General features: G+C 35.5%; 1 protein-coding gene across 4 annotated transcripts in view; it reads right to left on the bottom strand.

Annotated features, from left to right (window-relative positions):
- The window catches only part of CCPG1 (cell cycle progression 1), a 29,245-nt gene that overhangs the window by 7,007 nt on the left and 6,664 nt on the right, over nt 1-15,574 (bottom strand). For 3 of the 4 annotated variants that reach the window (XM_051628807.1, XM_051628805.1, XM_051628806.1), the window contains exons 3-9: nt 12,785-12,899; nt 11,935-12,014; nt 11,537-11,744; nt 10,456-10,551; nt 7,164-7,418; nt 3,682-3,803; nt 1,237-2,639 (exon numbers count right to left, since the gene is read on the bottom strand). In XM_051628807.1, coding sequence (XP_051484767.1) covers nt 1,237-2,639; nt 3,682-3,803; nt 7,164-7,418; nt 10,456-10,551; nt 11,537-11,744; nt 11,935-12,014; nt 12,785-12,899 — 2,279 coding nt within the window. The remainder of the gene's footprint in view (nt 1-1,236; nt 2,640-3,681; nt 3,804-7,163; nt 7,419-10,455; nt 10,552-11,536; nt 11,745-11,934; nt 12,015-12,784; nt 12,900-15,574) is intronic. The other variant, XM_051628808.1, reaches the window with a different exon arrangement.

Below are 15,574 nucleotides of genomic sequence, written 5' to 3'. Positions count from 1 at the left end.
CAATTAAGTAATTAAAAATTAAGTTAATTTTAATAATAAATTATTAAGAAGTACTGGGACCATAAATAAAAACGTAAAATTTGTGTTTGCCAAAACTACACATGAAAAAAAACTATTTAGTAGGTGATAATAGGAGTATCATCCGCATGGTTCAACTTCGTAAGAGAAAGCACTACCTCACATAGTATTTAGTAACCCCAAGTATTCAGACTTGCTGCTGCAATGAAACACGAAATAATTAAAAAAATTTAAGTCCAAAAGAGCAATCTGACTGAAGAACTGCACCTTGATCTAAATACAAAATGTGCTTTGCACTGAAACCAGCACAGGGAAAAGTTCTGTTACATCTCCAAGGACAACTTCTTGTGTACTAGAAATTAGTTAATATATCACATTTTTTCTTACCTGATGGAGAATAAGACTTAGTACAAGAAACTATATAGCAAACTTACATTATATATTAAGACTGCTTACTTAATTTTCTTTCACGAAAGCCTCTGCAATAGAACCAGCCCACCGTATCTAGCTCCATGAGGCCAGCCAGGAGCAATACCACAACTGCCCTCTAGAAGCCCTGAGAACACTATGAGACACAGTAGTTATTGTAGGACCTTTATCCCAAGGACCTTGTAAGCAAGTCTGAAAAAAATGTAGCCACGATCAGGATTGGAACTACAGCCTGCCTTCTGAGAAGCTCTGCTCTGGGCATACAGACTAACTCAGTATTATCCTAAGCTACAAGACAGTGAAATTTCTGAAAGGCCAGCAGGGAATAAATACACCTGCTGGAACAGGACTTTGAGGCTGCTTAACTATAACCAAAAACTTTCTTATTCAGGGAAGGGCAACAAGTCCAAGTTAATGCTTCTTCTGAGCTAGTTGTTCATTCCATCAGAAAGGCAATCATAGGTGTTCAGTCCCAAGTAATCCTACTTACACAATTTTCTAAAGAACTCAGTAGAAATATTAGATAGTGCTATGTGCAGTGGATCTGTAATGCTTCTCAAACTAGCATCAGACACAGAGAACGTGCACATATAATTTATTAGAGATCCACTTTATATTACACAACCTAGTATTTCCATTCAGTCCTTCAGAAAGTCTACCTGTCTGCATGTACATACACACAGGTACATACATACATGGTAGATGACCACCCATTAGGACAAGGACTCTAGTTGTCTTTACAAAGACTACTTCATTGGGTTAAAATGTTCAGGAAACATGGAAACAAACCTGGGTCCATACTGGGGTGAATTATCATAATGAAAGTAGTATCTGTAGATGTATTTGTCCAAATCCTCAAAAACCTTTTCATTATTATTTTGGTATTCCTTCATATCTTCCAGGTAATCCTTGACATCATTAACAAAATCAGTGAACAGCATCTGGTCATGTATAAAAACTCCATTATGAAAAAATTTATCAATGAAATTTTCTAATTCTCTCCAGTGATGAAAGTTATGTACAACTTGTTGCAAATACTTTCTCATTAGCCGATTAAATTCATCCACCCTGATAGGATCTGATACTCTGTTAAAGAGACTAATGAATTCTTGATGAGCACATTCAAAAATACCAGAGCAGCCCTTTAAGACAAACGGATGTTTTCTATTACACGAAGGGTCATTGAGGCATTTCTGTGAATCTGTATCTTTTTCAAATGTTGTAAACTGAGGTTTTCTTCCATCTCTGAATTCTTTTCCCGTGTGAGGTCCCCTGTAATGCATGTGCTTCAGATTCTCGTAAGAGTTATGTTCTCGGTAAAAGGTTCGAGCTTTCTTGTTCGCCTCATGTCTTTTGTCATTTGCCTTCTCCTTTTCATCAAAAATGTTTTTTGTGGTATCTTTGAAGTGTCTGAATGTAGACTTTACAGAATCAGAAAATTTTTTCAGGTTTTCTTTCACTGCTTCCTTAGCCTGCTTAATCTTCTCTTTATGGTGTCTTACAAACTCTTTCGTGGAATTTTTCATAGCATCAAAAGTTTCTTTAACTGAACCAAAAAATGATTCCTTTGATTTCTTTTTAGTCCTACTTTGCCCTTTGGTGCCCTTTTTTTGTCCCTTTTCATTTATTTCTTGTTTTTCACTTTGGTCTTTTGCTTCAACATACAGCTTCTCCCATAAGTCAGAACGCTGCTGCTCAAAGTTTAGCTTTTTTTCTAGCTCTACTAGTCTTCCTCGCAGAGTTTCTATTTCTTCGTTCTCTCTTAACGTATCATCATCAGCAGCACTGTCAGATGTTTGATGAGAACTTAATTGTTCTAGTTCTTTTTTGAGAGCTTCTGTGACATGACGTTCTTTGTCCAGTTCTCTCCTTAACATCTGTGCCTCTGCAAAGAGTGTTTCCTTTTGCCTAAGAAAGTTGTGGTTTCTTTGTTTTTCCTCTTCCAAATGTTCTCTTAGTTTCTGATTTTCCATTACAATAGACTCAGTGCTAGTACCTTTATCTTCTAAGTTTCTAATTTGTTGTCTTAGCTTCCTTAATTCTTCCTGAAGTGAGGCCAAAGCTTTTTCTTCCTTCTCTAGAGATTCTCTTAAGTGCTGATTTTCTGCAGTAAGACTTTTTTTTTGAGATTCAAAGGATTTCTTCACCACTTCAGTAGAGGTCAGACACGTGGCAAGATCCCCCTTGAGTGACTAATGCAAACAAAAAGAAAACAAGCAAAAATACTGGAATTAAAATTGTTAAAATTTCAGCTAGAAAGATGAAAGACCAAGGTAGCCTTGGCAGAGCTTACTTGTCATTTTGGATGCAGTGACAAGTTGCAGCACGATGCAAAAATAGAGCAGGTTTATTTATTTCAGACACACAAACACTTTCTTGGCAACAAAGATCATGTGAGAGGCTGCCCTTCCAACCAGAGGTCATCACCTCACTTGTGTTGGTTTAACTAGCTGCAGGATAGTAAACTGGGTACATTAACTGATCCATCTTAAAAATAAATTAAAATGTCTGGGTTTGCTGTTGATTTATGTTCAGCAAACTGTGTTTACAGGTTACAAACCCAAATACATTAGCAGAAGCAAGGGCATTCAACAGCTGGGGCAGAAATTCAGGAACTGATTTTTAACCAAAATTTGTTACTGAAAATGTGTTCATGTAACTATATCCTAACACAAAAGAATCTCCCCAGTCTCTAGGCATCCTTTACAAACTAGAATTAAATTGAATTGTGTGTAAAATCAGCAACATAAAATTTTACAAAAACCAAAGGAAGACACATGCACAATAAGCACTCCCTCATCTTCTCTCTGTATCATCTAACAGTAAAAAACTAAAAGGACAGATTAAGTATTTAAAAAAATTAATAACCACTGTCAATTTAGAAAGCAAATTCACAAAACCTGTAGGTCCAGCCTGTAATCAGTTTATACCAACATATTCTACTTCAGTTGTCTTCATTCATTACGAGCTTGCACTATGTCATAGGAGAGAGTCTGTGTCCAGGTAACTCCTAGTCTATATATAAAAATCAGTATGTTTGAACACATTTCAAAACCAAATTTGATCAAAATACAAAAAAATCAAAAATTCAAGGGAAAGAAAAATTACATTCCCAGAAAGAACTTAGTAAATAAAAATTAAAAATTAATGATATTGTGATAAATTAATTTCACTTTGTGTAAACTATACACATGACAGAGTAATCCAAAGACTCACAGCTAAACTCCTACCTACCCCCACTTTATGTTGCACTTTATCTCCTTGCTCTTGTTGGCACTGGTAAAGGTCATCTTTCATATCCTTTAATTCACGTGTCTTTGTCACCAGCTGCTGACGTTTCTGGATCTGTATTGTACCTACAAAAAAACCAAAACAAAACCCCACAACCTTATTTTGATAGTCTGACTTACATTAAGTAGTTAGAGGAACAAATGAACTTAAAGACCATCTTAATTTTCTCTGCAAAATCAAAAGCATTCCTACCTTGCAATTTCTGCCCAGTACTTACTAGCAGCTGTTTAGCTGTTACAAAATAAAAGATTATAAAACCAGATTGTTACATTTTTATTCAATTTCTTCCCATAAGAAGCTATTTCTCAAACAGATTTAAAAATTTTGCCATTACAGTCTTTCATTTCATGATAACAAATGAAGGAATTTTGGAACACCACTCAGAAATTAGAAATTAATCAACAAAAGTTACACAAGAAAGGATATGTGTGATTTTTGTTGGTTTTTTTTAGTAACATGCAAGTCAATCAGGATAAAAGGGAGACCATTAGTCCATGTATTATTCATTTTAGAACTACAACTTCTGCTGTTAACTTACACGAATAAGAGGATATTAGCACAGTACTTAAATTTTCATGCAGAAATACAATTCACACTGCTCACAAAGCAACAAACACCTGCAGGCCCTATCTTGTCATTCTTATCCTTGAGGGAAGGCTGAAAAGTAAGCAAATATCCTATCTTTCATTGTCAGATAAAGGCTGAGACACACTTTTTTCCTGAAAAAATATCTTCACTGAATTAGCCACCAATCTTTTCTTTCAAGTGAGACTTCTTTTCTGGTATTTCCCTACCTATACACTGTAAATCATAACACATCGTTTTTGTTTCTACAAATACTATTAAAATTCTACAAATACTATTAAACTGAGCAATTTCTTGTGCCGTCAATTTCTATTTAATTTATTGTCAAGTATGAAGTTAAAGGCACAGTGCTTTTGTAAACCAAGTTGAATTTCAATAATTCAGTTCAGCTAAGGGAAAGCAATGCTTTTACAGCAATGATTTAAGTTTGCAGAGTTTTGCACTTACTGAAGTATAGATCCTTGCATAAGTGGATTCAAGTGTACTGACAGTAAATTTGGTTTTTATCTTTATATTTTATAGACACTTATGAAGAAATCCATTGATCCAAAGAAGCTGAAGATTGCCTTGAAAAATCATCATTTAGTGTAAAGGGCTCATGTTTAGAGGAACCTGAATTACAGAAAAACTGTTTTTTAAAACTTGAGAGCTATTTCTCTCCTTACCAAGAATCCTAAGTTAGATACAGTAAGCAAAAATTATGTTTAGTAAGACAAAAACGGTAGCAAAGACACTGAAAATGCATGTGATGAGGTACTATTCCTCAGTACTACTCCTGTTTCCAGCTTTTAAGATGCTCTTAAATCACAGTATCCTTCAGATTCTTTAAGTAATCTATCCAAAACCCTAGCTACCTCAATATTCCCTTCTACAGATACTGGTTAAAGAAAAAATTAAATATCTGTATGTCAATAAGGAGACACTGCTGGCAAGGGCTTCCTAACTTCAGCTTTTTCAATTACCTGTTTTCCTGGAAAGCTTGCCCTCTTTCAGAGCTCCTTCCTAGAGCATCATAAAGCCAGCTAATTCAGTTTAATACTGATTAGGATACAGTTACTGATTAAAATCTAATCCTAGCTGCTTTATACACCTTGAGAAGTCTCAAAGGGGTCCTCAAGCCCTAGCTAAAGGAAAAATGCTATCCTAATATTGACACCACTTCCTTCCTAACACCATCCCCCCTCTCCCTCCAAAAAAAAAAAAAAAGTTATTTCACTAAAAGTAACCCCTCCCAGTCCTCTCACACAATTAGTCTAGCATTGGAAGACTGCTGTGGAAAACATCCATCCCAAGCTGTTCCACAAAAATGCACAATAGTCCTTTAGGGAGATGGATTTCTCACTACAAATTTGAGCTTAAAAGAAACAAAAACCAGGAAGATGGAAAGCAGGGTTTGATTTCCTTCCTAGCGGTAGAAAGATTAGTTATCACACAGCAAAACCTGAAGGCACATAGAGCTGCCTTCTTTCTGCTGACAATGCTGCCATCACTGTCATCAATAACAACAACTTCCATTTAGATTCAATGAATGAACAAATCAAAGTGAATCCCTTGATAAAGATATGACCCTGAGTACACTTCCAAAACTATTTCTCATCCACAGATCTCAAAGTTCTTTAAAAGGACAGTATTTATCACTGACCCCAATTTAAACACAGTAAAATGATTAACAGAATTGAAACCTCAAGTTACCACCACAAAGCACTACCAAAGATTGGTCTAGTCATCATGTTCCTTCCTCTCTGCCTCTAGCATGTCAATTGGTATCAATTCATTTTTACACCAGCTACTACCAGCAGCAGCTGCTAAATGAAAAATATTTTACACTACTGGGTTAGTCCTCCCTATAATCCTATGTACATTAAAAAAATTAAGTCTTAAGAATTACTAATATAAGTATGAATACATATATGGACATGTGTACATGCACACAATTTAAAAAGGGAATCTGACTGCAAGCACAGCACCCACCATACATTACTCAAGGGTCTTACCTTCAGGTATTCCTAAGACCAAAAAAAAAAAAAATCAGGGTCAAGTGAAAATCAGTACAAATCTTAAATGTCAAAATTTAGACCCCTAACAATTAGTCAAAATCAAATTCAACTAGAGTAATATTCCCAGTCTCAACTGAATCACAAGTCTCCTTATGAGGGCACATCTTCATATAAAACAAGAATTGTGCAGGAAACATTACTGTTAAAAATAAATGCCCTCTATCATTTTTATCATAACACATGTATTTCAGAAGATCAGGATGGCATTATGTAGATTTAGAACTGTAATGAGTTCTGCTGTTTTGTGGTAATGATCTATGTAATGTTTTACTTCAGGCAATGCACAGAAAATCTGCTGCTACCCTTAATTCTCTAAACCACTCTGGAATTGCAAGGACAACTACAGTGTATTTTTCTCCACTAGAGAGAGAAAACTATTGATACTATGAATTCATGTAAAAAATATGCCTGTCTGTTACATTAACTGGATAAGTACATACGAACAGAAGCCTGAAATAACTCTGAATGCTGTTGGGAATGAAAAGCACTACCACAAATTTATATCAAAAGAAAGGAGGCGGAAAAGGAAGGGGACAATTTCTACCCGGTAGGGCAATGAAAAATTTGTTTCTTTTTTTATTTAATTTTGCAGTAGGGTGTATTAAATACAACTGCAGTTCTGAAGGGCCTCCCTGTATTACCCACGTATTCACAGTTGCTTTTTCTCTTGTATAGGCCCAGATTGTCAGCAGAGAGCAAGGAAAAAAAAAAAATCAGTCACAATAAAACTGGTTTTGAGATGCAAGATGTTGATTCTATGTATTTTCTTTTCTATAAACTCACCATAGAAATGGCCAAAGCCCATGCTGATTGCAATCACCAAAGCCAGTATGATGCATCTGTTAAGGCCACTGCTGAACTGGCGCTTGAGCTGCTCTTCTCGGGGCGGTTCCGACTCCGGCTCAGCAGGTGACCCACCCTCAGCCTCGGAGCCAGACGTCACCCTCTTCTTAGCCCGACGTTTTCGTACTGTAGGACTGGACTGACTGCTGGTTTCATCACTACTTGATTCATCATTGCTAGCCTGAGATGAAAAAACTGAAAACCAACAAAGAGCAGTCTTAAAAAATGCGTGAGTTGTTGCTTTAAAAATCAATTTGAGTATCAAAATCCATCCTTATTATGCAAAATGTATTTGGCATTTATCTTTGAGAACACTGATAAAACACAATAAAAATTCTCAAGGTGACAGCTTATGCTGGATAGCAGGTAAGGAATGCTTGACCTCCAAAGTTAAAAAAAATATTTTTTTAAAAGAAAAGATATAGTATCAAGAAATCCTCAGCAAAAAAATGTACAGCACCTCCCACACCTTATCATGCACTCATCAGGAAGCATTTCTTACAGCCAGCCCTGCCATGTTACTGTCTCTGCAAATGCTTGTGATGTAGAACGGTTAAGAATTTAGTTTTCCTTCTCTTACAGATATTGAAATTTAACAACAAAAGAGCGATAAAAAGGCTTGCTACAAGGAATGATGCTAATAGAAAGCCTCCTCAAACACATGGATTTATTGTATTCTCTCAAAAAACTTCATTTTGGGACATACACGTAGCTGCAGACAAAATTCCATTGAAGTTCCACTAATATAGGCATTATAGATACCCAAAGAAAGCTTAACATCTTTGCATAAATTTATTTACATATGTAATTTTGTTTAGTTTCAGTACCTACCCTATACTACTTATTAACATCTTTACCCACCTTTCAAAGACATTGTTTTCAACCACTACTGCAGAAGAAAAGACAAGGACTCCTGTGTTTAACCCTTCCTAACACTCTGAACCCAAAACACTTCTATTAGCTGACTGATGTTTTGGAAAATTGAATCAGGCAAGATCTGAAAACCATAAAAAAATATCTTTGATAGTATTTTTGTAAAATGGTATTTATGATACCATTTGTATGTTCATGTTCCTATGTCCCAAAAGCCATATATTATAAGTGGGAAAATAACAACCGGAGCTGTAAATGCTTCTTCTATTAGCAGTACAAATGCTCACTGCACGTACTGTGAATACATTTCTATTATCCAGTATATAAGTAATGATTATTTAAGCTGCCTCCTTTGGAAGCATAATTTTCAAGTGTAGGACAAATATCACAGGGGAAGCAGCAGCAGGGTGAAAAAGCAGCTCTCCAATACCTATATTAATGTACCAAATTCATATGCCTGAAATAGATTCGATGTGATCAATGAAGCCTGCAGCACACGGCAAAGTGTTCCTGCTCAGACACTAAATTTGATGCCTGCAATTAAATGATGCTAATGCCCCTTCTAGAAATACGGTTGTTCATTTTTGTATCAGAGATCATCACTCAAATATAAGAATATAAATACAGAGTTACTGTACTTGAACATTTCACAACTGAAAACCATTTGAGCCAAGCCATGCACACATCACTGAACAGACAAGAATGCCAAGCAGTGCTAGCCATTATCTATAAAAAGCATTGCCAATTAAGAGTCTTTCCTGAAAATAAATTTCAACTTAACAGAAGTCATTTCATCAACCCCCAAACCATCACCAATTAGTATCTGGAATACATGTCTATTTTCTGACTCCATGGACAAGCAATGTATCAGATAATAAAGGATAACTTCCCTTCTTACTAAAAACATCATTTTTAGTCAATTAGTCAAACCAGACTGACCAAGCAGACACTGCAATAAAGACAAGTAACTTTAACAGCTATCTGACATGCAGATTCTTAAATTAATTTATATAACTTGGCAGAAAAGGACACTATTTTAGAATCAGTCATTTAAGCAGATGCGTAACTCCCCAAACCTGGACAATAAAGAGAAGCATTCAGAAATTAGTCAGGAGAGATCTGTTATTACAATAACATGAAGGTCAGACATTATAAGGGATTATACAGGACATACTTCACACGACAGGTATTATTACTTATTTGTGGTTTTTCAAGGATTCAAGAAGCTTACACATAGGGAATACTGAAGTGTTTAAGGAAGAAGCTGCTTCTAGCCAAATGGGCAATTTTTTTTTTATACACTGGACAAAGATATATAGGAAAGGAAAAAAAAAAAGAGACTATCATAAAGCAAAGGGGAAAAGCTGTAAGACAGTTTGAGACATTCATAAGCACTTAATGGGAAGTTGTTAACAGCACTATACTTTCAGGCAAGAATGACATTGCCTTACAGTTGCTGTAAGAACTGGGTACAAAGCTGTACTTTAACATTCACAGGATGAAAAGGAGTATAAACGAGACAAAGTGTGACCACAGCAGCAGTCCAAAATGCTAGCTTCTCCTATGATTTTGAACTGTCAGATCTGCACTAGAAACCAGACCAAGTAACAACATCAGTTAAGAATGTGATTTTCTTCCACATTTCTGCAGACATATCTCAAGCAGACGTGTAGTTTATTTCAGTATATGAGCACTTCTCCTACTTAACTGGATTCACGAGGCCATTCTCAAATGTTTCTGTTGGCATAGTGAACACAGTCTAGGCAGGAATTGGTTTGCAAGTAAGAGTGGCAGAAAATCCTTGAAGAATGTTTTAGTATCTACATTAGGAAAATCTGAAGCTCATCTGTTTCCAACACAACAGAAAACTCAAAAAGAAGTAGATGGTAAACATTTCCATTGCAAATAAGTGGTATGGAAATTTTGACTGCTAAAACTTTGGCATTTAAAAAAATGCAAAAGTACTCCAGACATTTCCTATAATACTTGGTCAAACAAATGTGCAGCACTAAAGATCATGCTGAAACCAGCCTCCGTTAGAAGGAAGAAATTTTTTTTTGCTAGTCACATGTATATTTGGAATCCAACAAGAACCATCCATTTAAATGGTCAAGCATACATATTAAAACATATCACAAAGCTTACTGACGCCTACTCCAAATTTACATGCGAGTTTAACATTTCTCAAAAAAAATGCTGAAAAGCTTAGCCAAATTCTTCAATAAGGACTGGCTTTCAGTATCTGTTTGGAACACCACTACCAAAAGATCAGATCAGATGGCTACTGAATTTGAAGAACACTCCATGCAAGCCATAAGCAATCAGCTTTACACAAGCTGATCAAGTTTAATCACACCACCTTGGAAAGGAAGACTGCGAGAGACATGCTCTTTCACCTCATTTCCCCATCCCCTTACACAATCAGGAATCTTCCTCAGCTTCTCCAGCCAACTGACTATTGCATACAAAAACATGAGGGAAGAAAAAACAAAACATTTTTAGAACCCAGCCCGAAAAGAAAAAAAAGTGTCAACTAAATTTTAATTTAAAAATCAAGTCAAGTAGTCCAGAAGACAAAGAAGGCAACAGCTTTGTACAAATCACCACTGATCATAATTCGGTGCTAGCTGTCATTTTCTGATTCCAGTGGATACTGTACAGATACATGAAGCTTTAACAATGCTTTATTCCATTTCTAAGACAAAAAACAGCATTTTAAGAAAAATCCTGCTTTTGCAATAAACTTACTGAAAGGTAAAAATCACTTACACAACAGTGTTGTAGAGAATAAAGAGAAAAGATGCAGCCAAATGAGCGGCCAAAAAGAATTTAAAAGACTAGAGAAATAGAGTAACACAACAGCAAGGTTTTTTTGTTTGCATTTGTTGGCTTTTTGTCTATTGTGGGGTTTTTTAATTGGCCAAATATTAATATCCTTCCTTCTGAATATCACGTGATGCACTTCTGCAAAGTACTGGGAGTATCTTAAAAATATATATATTCTACATAGCTACGAAGGTAAGCAAAAAAGTTACTCTAGTGATGATGCCCCAAAAAACAATGCTCTCCCAGTTGCTAGTTGTTTCTGCAGATTCTGTAATAGCAAAAGAAAATAAGGAAGAGAAAACCTACAATTTTTCTGTCAACTAAAATTCATTTTGATTCTCAAAAATATGCTAGAAATTTGTATTTAAAACTAGTGAAAACTTAATCGGAGAGAACACTTTCAAATAAAAAGACTGCAGGCATAATTTTAGACAATGTTTCTTAGGACAATCAGAGTCGTCCTAGAGACTGCATATACTTGGACACGTACTCCACAAGACCAATTTTTTTTCCCCACTTTCCACACTAAGAAGATTCCCTACGCAAAGATTTCCCCCCCCGCCCCCCCCGGTGACATTTTTGCACACAGTCTCTTAGCAATTAATCGTTCTTACCAGTTTCTACATGGGAAAATGCATATTGACTGCTAGAAGAGGAACCCATGTTAAAATCCTCTGAACTTGGAGCTTCTTCACCATCAGCTGGAGGTTCCTCCTGATTTTGAGTTTCCTCTGGTTTTGGAGCTTCAAGAGTAACAATGTCAGAATCATCACTAATAGTTCCAATACAGGACCCATCATCAGGGATTTTTTCTTTCTTTCCCTGGGGAAATGGACAAGGTAAAAATCATTCAGATACATGCAATATGAAGTAATTTTTTAAAATAGCAAGAATTTATAATGCCTTTAAAAAAGGGAAAAAAACAGTATATTAATTTTAATGCCTTCAAAACACTGCTTGACATTGTCAAACAGGCCTTACAGAAGCTTCCGAATAAGGTAACATCATTTACCTCTGGAACTGTCTGTGCTTCCTCAAAAGCAGAGAGAGTACTGTCTACCTCTGGTATGTCTCCATCACTGTTGCACTGAGCTATATAAATAAAAAGAGGAAAAAACAAACCAGTGTGGGATTAAAACAGTTCCACAAGATTAAAATCAGTAACTCCACAAATTATGCCCATTCCCATATAATATTAAAATATATATAATTGTGACAGATTTCTGTTATCTACTCATAAAAGGGAAGGTTTTCTAAAAATACACTGAATCTCAATTTGTCATTATGTAATACAATGAGAAGTTATGAATTTGAAAACACTGCTAAATTCAAATATAGTCAACTGCACACTGAACCTGTCAAGTTCTCATACCAGTATTAATAAACCAAGTGTTAAATTTAGTAATTAAAATAAGTTGAAGGATTTTCATTCATTGAGTGTGCACCAGACTTCCAACTCCAGAAATGCTAACACGGTGCCACAACGTTATTTTTAGGTGTAAAAGCATTTATTGTTTCTCCCAAAATTACTCTTGATCAAGAACGTGATTAAGGAATGTTTAATATAGTAAAAATATTTTATCAATAGCACTTCTCTAAACTATCTTCTGGCAACACCTGTGCATACTATTCTAATAACAATTCCAAAGTATTGACAAAATTAAGGCTTTCTACTAATTTTACATATTTCAAGGAAAAATACTTTTATAAAGTTGAAGACTGGATATTTTCCATAATACTGATGAAGCAAGTGCTTTGATTGAGACCTTCAAAATATACAAACTCTATTAAAAATACTAATTTTGTGCCAATCCTGCAACAGACACCTATTTTATGGAACTGCTCCTCTTTTAATATCTTACCTTGCAAATCAATTGGTTGCTCCTCTTCTTGCAAAGAAACATACTCTTCTGAAACAAACTCAGGGTTACCATTTGTGCTTCCGTTTTCTGAAGTCACTGTCTCTATGTCAGAACCCTGGAGTTGAAGAATTTGAAATTAAAATTACAGGTAGAGTTTTCAGAAGTAAAACAGAGGGAAAGGGTTATAAAAGAGTCAGAACATTAATAATAAAAACAGAGGAATAATAATCTTTAAAAAACAAAGATTTTAAGTGAAGAAAAGCAAGAGAACTACCAAGTAACTAATGAGAAGGAAACGACTACTAGTGTTTAATATTTATGACCATGATTGAAAAAAGGCAGAGGAGGATGAGTCTAGGAGAAAAATAAAAAGCATTTCAGGCATTAATTAACACCTATGCTAAGTATTTTAAACAATCATATTAGCTTTATTACACCTAAATATTAAACAGAATTTAGAGAAACAGAGGTTCTAAATGAGTTTTGAAAACGGATTCCAATTCTTGCACACATGTCCATGTATTGTATGTAAATACACACACACTTCCAAAAAGTGGAGATTCAAGAGTACCACCATAAACTCTAATCAGTACAAGTACCAGGAAAAAAATATGTAAAAATCTACCCCATCTCAATTTCTGTCAGCAAATTTGAATGGCTGTTCTCACAGTACATCATTGATACCAGGAAAACAAATATTTACACAAACTCTAAATTGGATTTCTACTTTAATCCAGAAAGGGGCCTTAGTTATTAGTCAGCTGCCACTCTGGAACAAAACAGGAACTGAAGACAAACAAGGCTCAGAGGCTGCAGGGCACTGCAGGCAAGGAATATGGTTCACAAGTTAAAATATTTAAACTTTATATTGTAATGTTTGTTGAAAAGAATTGATAGAACACAAGTAAGGTTATTACAAAACTAAAAACGTGCAAAACATGACTGAAAAATACTAAGTCATTCTGATCCATAAATAACTTGAGCTGTTTTTGTAAACAGAGATAGTTATTTTTACAACAGCAAGTGTGAAATTACAGTAGTAGTAATACTTCCAGATCAGTTTCCCTAGATGCCTCATCTCAGGACTTGAGCAATCATGTATGCTTTTGTTTTTAAGATGAGACTGTACTTCAGGAATATTAGACACCTCAAAAAGAGTTGTATAAGCTATGTTCTACAATCACATTACAAAGTGATTACAAAGTAAAAGGCTAAAAAAATTAACTGCTTTAGTACCTTGATAAATATTTTGCATTTCCTTTCCTTTTGACTACAAAAGTGTCATAATTTTCATCTCCAATGTTTTGCAAAAATTTGTCACTCAATTGTATGCAACTTCCTAAAATTTTAGTGAAATATCAGGAAAGAAATCACAAAATTATTTGAGTTTTTTGGCTTGGTTGGGTTTTATAGGTAGGTATATAGATTTATTATGTGACAATTGTTATCTCGTGTGATAGAACCATTACTTTAATTTCTTCAGTTGTGAAGAAAAAGAGTAACAAAAATTAGTTTGCTCAGGCTCTACAACAAGGCAAACATCAGGGATACACCTTAAAGCAGATTAAAACCTTAGCGAAAATACCAAGAAAGTGGACTAGCTGAGTACCAGGTGAGCCACCCTTTTTTAAACATGTGCTGTCTGGTGTGGATGTCTAAACTGACTTTGATTCACTTCACCTGTTGCCAGACCTCCGTCACCCTTCCACGCCACCAACAGCAAAGAGGTTAAGAAACTACACTCCTACACAAAAATAAATTGTTCTGTAAACATCAATACAGGTCACAGTCACAAATGGGAAAGTAATACTACACTATTCCAAACTGGTCTAATCCTTAGCTCTATCCCTTTCTTAAATACCCAAATCACTTCCCCAAAGTATACAGTAGTCTACATGTCACCCCTTCCCTGGAGAATGAGTATTTGAAGGCTATCAAGCCATCCCACTCATTTTACTTTCTTCATGCTCAGATTCAAAGCTGTCTTGTCATAAGAAAGTCAATAATGGGAGCTCTTAAACACCAGTGTTTTCCCACCTCTAACAGAATTATTTTATTTCCTTTTATCAGGGAATAGTAACTGGGAACAGAAATTCTCTACACCACAGAAATCTGTTCTGCTTTAGCCAGACAAAAATTCCTGTCTTCCTATAATCTTGTAGAATGTTAATTTATTTAGACTGTGTAACACATTTTCAGTTACAGTGTAAAATAACCATCCCAAGTATGAAAATAAAGTCTGCAATTCACATCTGGGTAATCCAGCTGCTGTAGCCAGCTCCTAAATCCTTTAACTTTTAGTAGAAGTCTAAAGTCCAGCAGCTCATGCACCCCTGTACCCCTCTTGGTCTTGAGGACTGGAGTGGGTGCGTTTTCTGTTTCGCTTTTGGTGACAGGATTCCTGACTTGTCATCCAACCCAAAACAAGGAAAAGAAGCTTTGATTATCTCTTAAATACCATCTTGCTGCCAACAGCAGTGAAATCATGGCCCAGCATTTATAAGCCATAAACTGTATTTCTTGCTTTTGAAATTTAATGGAACTTTCAAAACTTGAGTACAATCACAAGCTTGCAATGGTTTGCCTTTCAAATTACCCAGATTTTAATTACAATCTGCAGATAGAGGAGTGTGCAGTGAAGAAACAGCTGATCGCTACCCATAATTTCTTCCCATTATTTCCTGTTTTCCTCCTATGAATGAAATAACTCAAGCACTGTGCCCTGAAAATGTTTTGGGACAACAAGATGACACAGCCAGCCAATATGTAATTGTCATTCCAGGAAAATAG

Source organism: Apus apus, chromosome 10 (assembly GCF_020740795.1).
Source record: "Apus apus isolate bApuApu2 chromosome 10, bApuApu2.pri.cur, whole genome shotgun sequence".
NCBI classification, from domain to species: Eukaryota; Metazoa; Chordata; class Aves; order Apodiformes; family Apodidae; genus Apus; species Apus apus.
Note: the sequence above shows the minus strand (reverse complement) of the source record. Positions and strands in the feature narration are given on the sequence as shown.